This window comes from Frankliniella occidentalis, unplaced genomic scaffold, assembly GCF_000697945.3.
Source record: "Frankliniella occidentalis isolate FOCC.00 unplaced genomic scaffold, Focc_3.1 Scaffold62, whole genome shotgun sequence".
Lineage (NCBI taxonomy): Eukaryota > Metazoa > Arthropoda > Insecta > Thysanoptera > Thripidae > Frankliniella > Frankliniella occidentalis.
Genome location: NW_026267192.1, coordinates 511,668 through 518,636, shown reverse-complemented (window position 1 = coordinate 518,636; position 6,969 = coordinate 511,668). Strand labels below are relative to the sequence as shown.

The following is a 6,969-nucleotide window of genomic DNA, read 5'->3' as shown; positions in this document are numbered from 1 at the left end:
CCTTTCTCTAACGACGTAGGTTGCTGAAAATACCCGCATATATCTTTGTTCCTACTCTCCAACACAGCAGCTTCGTTCTTACTGTATCCCCGGGGAGACACCAGGGGATTAGAAGCCGAGGGAACGACCAGAGAACGCTGCGCGTTGTATACGTATGGCAAGAGAGTTCATAAAAAAATATGTTTGTAAGGCGAGGAGTTATTGGAAGGACTCGCCGCGTTGTAGAAGCCGATGTCGGCTTGACGCACTCGTAGTGCCGAGCTGGAGGAGATCACGCTCCCATTCGCAGCAGAATCACCTGGGCGCCCTTCCCTTCACCTCCGCGCCGCTCGAGCGCGTCGCTGCCGAGGGCGCCGCCTGAACACCCCTTATCCTTGGCTGCTAGCCTTGTCCGTCCCCAACCCGACCAACGTGTCCCTATCGCTGTCGATGTGTGCGTGTGTGTGTGCGTGTGCATGCGCGTCGGTGCGGTGGCCGCCACACGTGTGGTGGAGTCACACGAAACCCCTGCCGACGTGTAAGTATAAGTGAAGAGAGATTGATTTTGGATAGATAGTTTTAACTAGTTAGAGGTGAGTGGCCTCACATAAATTGAGTATGTAACTTGTGCCCCTATGGCTAAATTCAGGTCAGTACAGGGCTTATTCTTGTTTTCTACTGTGAGACTCTACCTTGTCTCATGTTTCTACGCACAGTCCAGTCTCCCTTCTTGGGAAACGCTCATTACTCTACAACAGTCATTGTGGAATCCTTCAGGATGGAAAAATAAATAACTATTGACCGATTTTCTTAGATGTAATACGACAAGCTTTGCTTGATGTCCTTATAAGAAATATAGATGCCTATAATCTATCAGAGTATTGTATATAAGTGTGGTTCCCATCTACAAGATTCCAAAAATATAGATTTGCATAGAATATGTAACCATCAAAATTTCAAAGTGTCGCAATTGAGTATCATCATCACCTTGATGATGATGGAGACGAGAACTGCTCTACTTGGCTGAAGTGAAAAGAAACTCTATAAAATGAACATGGTCTAAGGCAGCATATTCAGTAAAATGATAAATTATAAAGGTGTGTATGTGTAAATTAGTGCAGAGGGCAGACACACTCTTTACAAGAGAATTTCTCCAACTCTGAAAAACCAAAATTCACTACTGAATGAGAGTGAGTGAGACACATATAAGAACTCCAACTAGCAGAAGATAAGATGTTTTGCATATTAGAGGTTGCGTTGCAAAATCAATAATGGAGGAAAGGAGAAGAGGCAGGCGATGTTTCTACAGGGTGGCCGCTCTGCCCCGTCTTTTTAAAAGAGGTAGACTAGCCCGCCCGCACGACCTCTCCAGTCCCCTCTCACCTCCCCTCTCCGTCTGCAAGCGGGCTAGTCTACCTTTTCAAAATGACGGGGCAGAGCGGCCACCCTGTATCCTAACATGAGAAAGGCTTGATTAACAGTATGAGATTGGGAGGGAGAGATAAATTAAAGCCCAAGTTGTAATGGCATAGTGTATGGACAACCTCTTAAAGGTGAGACTGTTACAATCAAAATGCAATTCAAAAAGTGCAAGATCAATAGAATCAGTAGAATTACAAAACAGTATGTAATGAAGACATCTTTGAAACCCTTGTGGAAGAAAGAAGACACATTTTCTTGTTTTTCCATGGTTGTCTTTTGATTAGCAGCTTTGTTAAAACTGTTGTAATTCCCTATGAACTGAAATACCACTTAAATAACATATACATGTACAGAAGCACCAAATATTCAAAGAGGAGAGATTGTTTCAAGACCCTGATAGTTTATATAAGTATACAGCTGTTAGGCTGGAAATTTATGGTTTTTGGTGTTATTTTTATTTTTTGCATTTTTGCCTACTGTGTGTTAATTTCCTATGTCTATTTCAACAAAAACATTTCCTCCTCACTAAAACTGTTGGTGTTGCTATTGACAAAGGTGGATTGCTTCTTTGCTTTTGTGGAGGGTGTCCACATTCATTACTCAGTTTGTGCTTTCCCATAGAGTAGCCAAAAATATGAAATTCCTATTTAGCCACCACAATAGAAGTATATTAGCTTGCACATGCAACTCTGTATAAAGTACCTAAAATGAATGTGGTTTCCCAGACACGCATATGTTCACCTGACAAAGACAGAGCCTCAATAACACAAGTCTTTGTTTGGCAAAATTCTAAAAGCTGTGATAGACTGTGCCTGCAATGAAAGGCTCACTGCCATACCCTTACCAAATGCCTAGTTGTTCCTGTTTGCATGGTCCATAGGCTCAAAGCATAGCATTATGTTGAGGTCCACATAGGTTGTTGTAGCAAAATTTGTGAGTTTTACACCACTTTTCATCCTGTACTTTGCCCTCTCCCAATTACCTCTCATCCTGTCCCCTTGTATCCATTACTTAGAGTGTTCCGGAGCTTTGCCAAGCGGAATGGATGGTGGACGAAAGAAAATGAAGAAATAAAAACCTCACATACTCAACAGGGAAGATTTCCCCACAGAACATTGCAAATCATGTAGTAAAACCAAATTACATCATGTTCTCTGTCATTCTATATTTTAATGCTATACTGATAGCATAACTTTTCTATTGGCAAATCTTATCTCAGGTTCATTTTAAAATGGAGAGTGAAAAACTAGGAAAAAGATTACAATTTTACAAAAGAAAAATAACTACAAATTATCTATTGGAGGCACGCAGAAGCATATTTAATATTATATGAAAATGTGTAATTTAAAGAGAAAGGAGAAAACTGTCTTTTGTAACACCATTTTTTTCAAAATTCCCTCTGAACAAGAATGGCAGCATATTTTTTATCAGTCTCCATTGCTATTCAGAAGGGTCTTAAGCCTTATGGCATTAGCTGTTGCTGATTGTCCAGCCTTAAAAAATAAGTGAGGTCACAGTACACCCAATGGGTTAGTGTTAGTACTTGATTTTTTTAAAAAATAACATCTATTTCAAATTGAAGAACAAGAAACACTCATACCTGGAAGAATGGACAAATTAACCACAAACATTGACTGTTTTGACCGACTACTTTCAGATCACAAAGCATCATTTTTCTTGAATACTGACAAGGTATCAAGTTATGTTTTGTTACTAGTGCCTTTAAATTTGGAAAATAGTGAACAAATAATCAAAAATTGGACTTGGTCAGTTTGGCGCAAGAGAGAATATATATATGTCAGAGCATCATTGAGAACTGAAATTTTCCTTACTTGTCCAAATGGTGCTTCTAAAAACTTGAGAGGTATTTTCTTATGGAGGAAGAGCTCATGTCTTCCGCAGGCTGCTGCTGGAACAGCTTAGTTTTAGCTACTGTTTGTACCTTGCTGTATTTATTAATAAATAAATGTAAATGTCTCCTAAAAGCTGTTGTCTTTCTTAACATATTCTCACCCCAGAAATTCACTTTAACTTTCCTTTGGAATTTTGGCACAATTATGCAGAAACAGCTGTCACACAGTAATGCATGAGGACATCCTCATGCTCTAATACCATGTGCAGCATTTGATCGTCTAATATATGACAAATTACCCTTCTTGGATGAAGTAGCTCACTTGTAAGTACAGATGAAAGTCTCTTTGCATCTAATCTGACGGAGTACATATCTTCTTCATTATCTCCTTCACTATTCAAAATCTGCCCTGTGGACACATAATTAATTTTAATACTAAGAAATTATTATTTAAAGGCCTGGCAAAAGCCAAAATATGTACTTACTCCCTAGACCAGGATCAACAATTCGGAGATCTCTAAAGTGCATTGCAATGCTAGCAGTGTCTGTGCTAACCTTCAAGGACATAGAACCTAACTTGTTTGCAGCCATGACGACATGTGGCTGCAAAGCTTTCATACGATCAACTACACCCCGCAAAGTCTTTAAGCTGGGTACTTCAATGCCTACCTAAATTATATAAAAAAAGGTCAAAATCATTATAAATTTACAGAGGAAGTTATATATACCATGAAGGAAATATTTGTAACTCACATCAAATCTAGGAAGATCAGGGGGTCTGTAGTCAGGCCAATCCCTTCTTGGAATAGTGTTCACAGGAACATCATGAACACAGATACGGGAATGCATAGCATTGGATGGCTAAAAAGAGACAAAAGCACAATACTTAAAAAACCTTGGAAAGAGAAAGTAAATAATAAAGGAAGCAATAAGACATTAACTCACCAACTCTACCTCAAAGGTAAGGCAAGGATGCATTTTATTTGTTAATTTAATCTTAACCGATTTAGCAACTTGAGAAAACTTTAATGAGTTAAGAGCCTTCATTAGCATATCTGTAAAGATAACAAGGAACAAATATTATGTACACAACGCAACAGTGATTGAACGACTGAAAAACAACAACTAAAAAGATGTAAAAGCACCTGGAGCAAGTTCTAAATATATTTCATTATCTTCTTCTGTAACTCCCTTCATATTATATTCACTGAAAAAATGGGTTTGATCTAAAGTGCACCAAACCATAGCTCCACGTTGACCCATATTTTCTGGGGAAATAATGAAGTGAAATCTGTCTGCACACAGACGGAGTACACACAACCGACTCAGCCCTTTCAACGTTTGTACAACACCTAATAGGTGAGATAATTGGAGAAGTATTTATATATTTAGTAACAGAAATTAAATTTGTGATTGACTAAAAAACAAACAGTGGAGAAAATGGCACTTTAGTACAATACTTACTAGAAAACTGCTTCATACATGTCAACTCTGTCATCTTGCCGCGAAACTTCATTGTAGTGTTTATTCATATGTGATTCATGCTACAATATGATTTCCAGTTTGTGAGAACAAACAGTTTAGCAACAATGATATTCCGTCACTTTCAAATTATAACCCAACCCTAAGCAAAATTACCGTCTGCCACCTGTGTTCTGGATTTGTTTTCAAAATGTAAACATTTCCTCTTGTCCCGCTCCCGCTGCTAGCGTGCCAGGAAAGTTGTCATCCTATTTATTTGCTGCCCAGTTAATTTTTCATACTCACATCAATCGGTAGCGGGAAATTTGGAATTCGGTGCGGCGCCAGCTGAAAAGTATATAGACCCTAGATATTTCTTTTTGGTGCGAATAGCCTGGAATAGCGGGGAATTTCGGTTGCACCAATCGGTGTCAATATCCACTTCGTTTTCAGAAAGCCTCGAGGCTCGAGGAATACGCACAACACCGATTTTCAGCGAGAAGTGTGCTTTCAGGGGGGGGGGGCGCTTCTCGGGATCCACTTTGAGAACATGAACAGGAACGGGAACGCGGCGGGGAAGAGAACGAACTGGTGAACGCGCCATAAGAGCTAATGGAGAACGTTCGTTCCCAGCGGCCGTTCCTTCACGCGTTCACGGCGCCGCTCGGGTACTTTTGGTTCCTGACAGAAGCCCCCAGAATCGGAATAGCCTCAGGTACCTCTATTTCACGTCCCAGTCAGCTGTGAAAGCCAAATGACACAATTCAAGGTGGGTAGATACATATCCACCTTGATGTAGCCATGATGTAGCGTGGAGTCAAAATACCTTAAAAGTACTGTACCTTAAAGTACCTTAAAGTACCCCCCTCCCCCCAGTATGGGCGACAACTTTTGGTATCAAAAGCACAATCAAATGTTTTAGGGGAGAAAAGTCTACATTTTCTGGAGAGGAAAAGGGGATATGAGAAGGCTTCTAGAGGCTCAAGGAGAAGGGTGGGTCGTGGGTCGTCGGCCTTCAGCTTGCTTGAGCCAGCGCTACTGTCAGCCGTCAAGTCAACAACAACAACAACGAACAACAACAACAACGTTGATCTCCGCGCAGTGTTCGTGTGCGTCCTGGGTTAATCTATTTCTTCTCAACCAGTTCGATCCCACTCTTTGGTCATTTTTTTCGCTCAATTTTATTTTGTGTGCGACCCTTTAAACATTATTACTTGCTCGTAGATTTTTCCCAGGAAGTGGGAAGCACTAAGGAGAGAAAATGGGGAGTGACGACAAAGCCGTGATCACAGGGTTTATTTGTAGACTGTGTTCTAGAATGAACCGCTTTGTTGTCCATATTTATGGGGATGAAGGTGTGCAAATGCAACTAGCTCAAAAGATAAATATTTATCTCCCAATCACGGTAAGTGTAAAACATGAATCAGTCTGAGCATCTCTTGTTTACTGGAAATAAAGGTTATGTTACTTTCCCTACTTTTGGTGGAAATCGTCTAAAGGCAATAGATGAAAACAACACTTCGCCTCCTATACAATTTTGGCTTTTGCTCAGAATAGGCTATATCTATTCGTCTTGTTTCCCCCACCTTGACTCCCTGTACATCAATACTTGACTGCTGTTTGGTCTATATAGTTTGGTTCCCCTTACAAAAGTGTGTTCCTGTCCGTTAAAAATTAAAAAATAAACTGAAAGTAGTGTTATCCTTTACAATAATATTTTTTTTCTGCACATTGTCTTTTTTCATCTTATTTGTGTCTTAACAGGTTAATCCGAATGATCCCCTTCCCAAAACTGTTTGCATTTCATGCATTGACAGTTTAGAAGCTCAGCATGAACTTATGGAACAGTTTAAGTGGGCAAGGCAGAGGGTTCAAAGAGTAACAAAGGGTGCTGTGAGTAGCTCTCATTTCTCATTTTGGATAATTAATTCATCTTTATATTAAGGGGCAGACCTGTCAAATACTGTAAAATGCATATCTTCAGGAAATTATATGTTTTGAGAAAACTACCAATCGCAGCGACATGGACAAAATACCCTCTTATTTGTCATGAATTAAACTAAAATTTGACCTATGCCAAAGATGTGATCCCCTCGGGAACATGGTCTTCTTTGCCTTCAGGAAGACAGGTAAACTTCTTTGTGGCGTGCATGATTCTAGCCGAATGGATGGACCAGTGACAGTGAAAAAAATTGTTATTTACTATTAAAAGATGCCTCTATGGCGTGACGAGAGCGATTTTCGATAAGCAACAT

At 39.9% G+C, this 6,969-nt stretch overlaps 3 protein-coding genes across 4 annotated transcripts in view; 2 read left to right on the top strand and 1 right to left on the bottom strand.

Annotated features, from left to right (window-relative positions):
- Window positions 1-3,386, top strand: part of LOC113206513 (uncharacterized) — a 15,536-nt gene extending 12,150 nt beyond the window's left edge. For both annotated transcript variants that reach the window (XM_052267987.1, XM_052267988.1), the window contains exon 7: window positions 20-3,386. The gene's annotated coding sequence lies outside the window, so the exon portion shown is untranslated. The remainder of the gene's footprint in view (window positions 1-19) is intronic.
- On the bottom strand, window positions 2,692-5,117 carry LOC113206512 (checkpoint protein HUS1). The gene is made up of 7 exons (XM_026422623.2): window positions 4,892-5,117; window positions 4,718-4,797; window positions 4,399-4,605; window positions 4,199-4,308; window positions 4,007-4,114; window positions 3,739-3,922; window positions 2,692-3,662 (listed from the first exon to the last, which is right to left on the bottom strand). The coding sequence occupies exons 2-7, from the start codon at window positions 4,767-4,769 to the stop codon at window positions 3,457-3,459; spliced, it is 867 nt and encodes a 288-aa protein (XP_026278408.1). The 5' UTR covers window positions 4,770-4,797; window positions 4,892-5,117; the 3' UTR covers window positions 2,692-3,456.
- A 639-nt stretch (window positions 5,118-5,756) lies between these two features.
- Window positions 5,757-6,969, top strand: part of LOC113206524 (uncharacterized) — a 2,562-nt gene continuing 1,349 nt past the window's right edge. Inside the window, exons 1-2 of the mRNA XM_026422643.2 lie at window positions 5,757-6,119; window positions 6,479-6,607. Coding sequence (XP_026278428.1) covers window positions 5,976-6,119; window positions 6,479-6,607 — 273 coding nt within the window. The 5' untranslated portion in view covers window positions 5,757-5,975. The remainder of the gene's footprint in view (window positions 6,120-6,478; window positions 6,608-6,969) is intronic.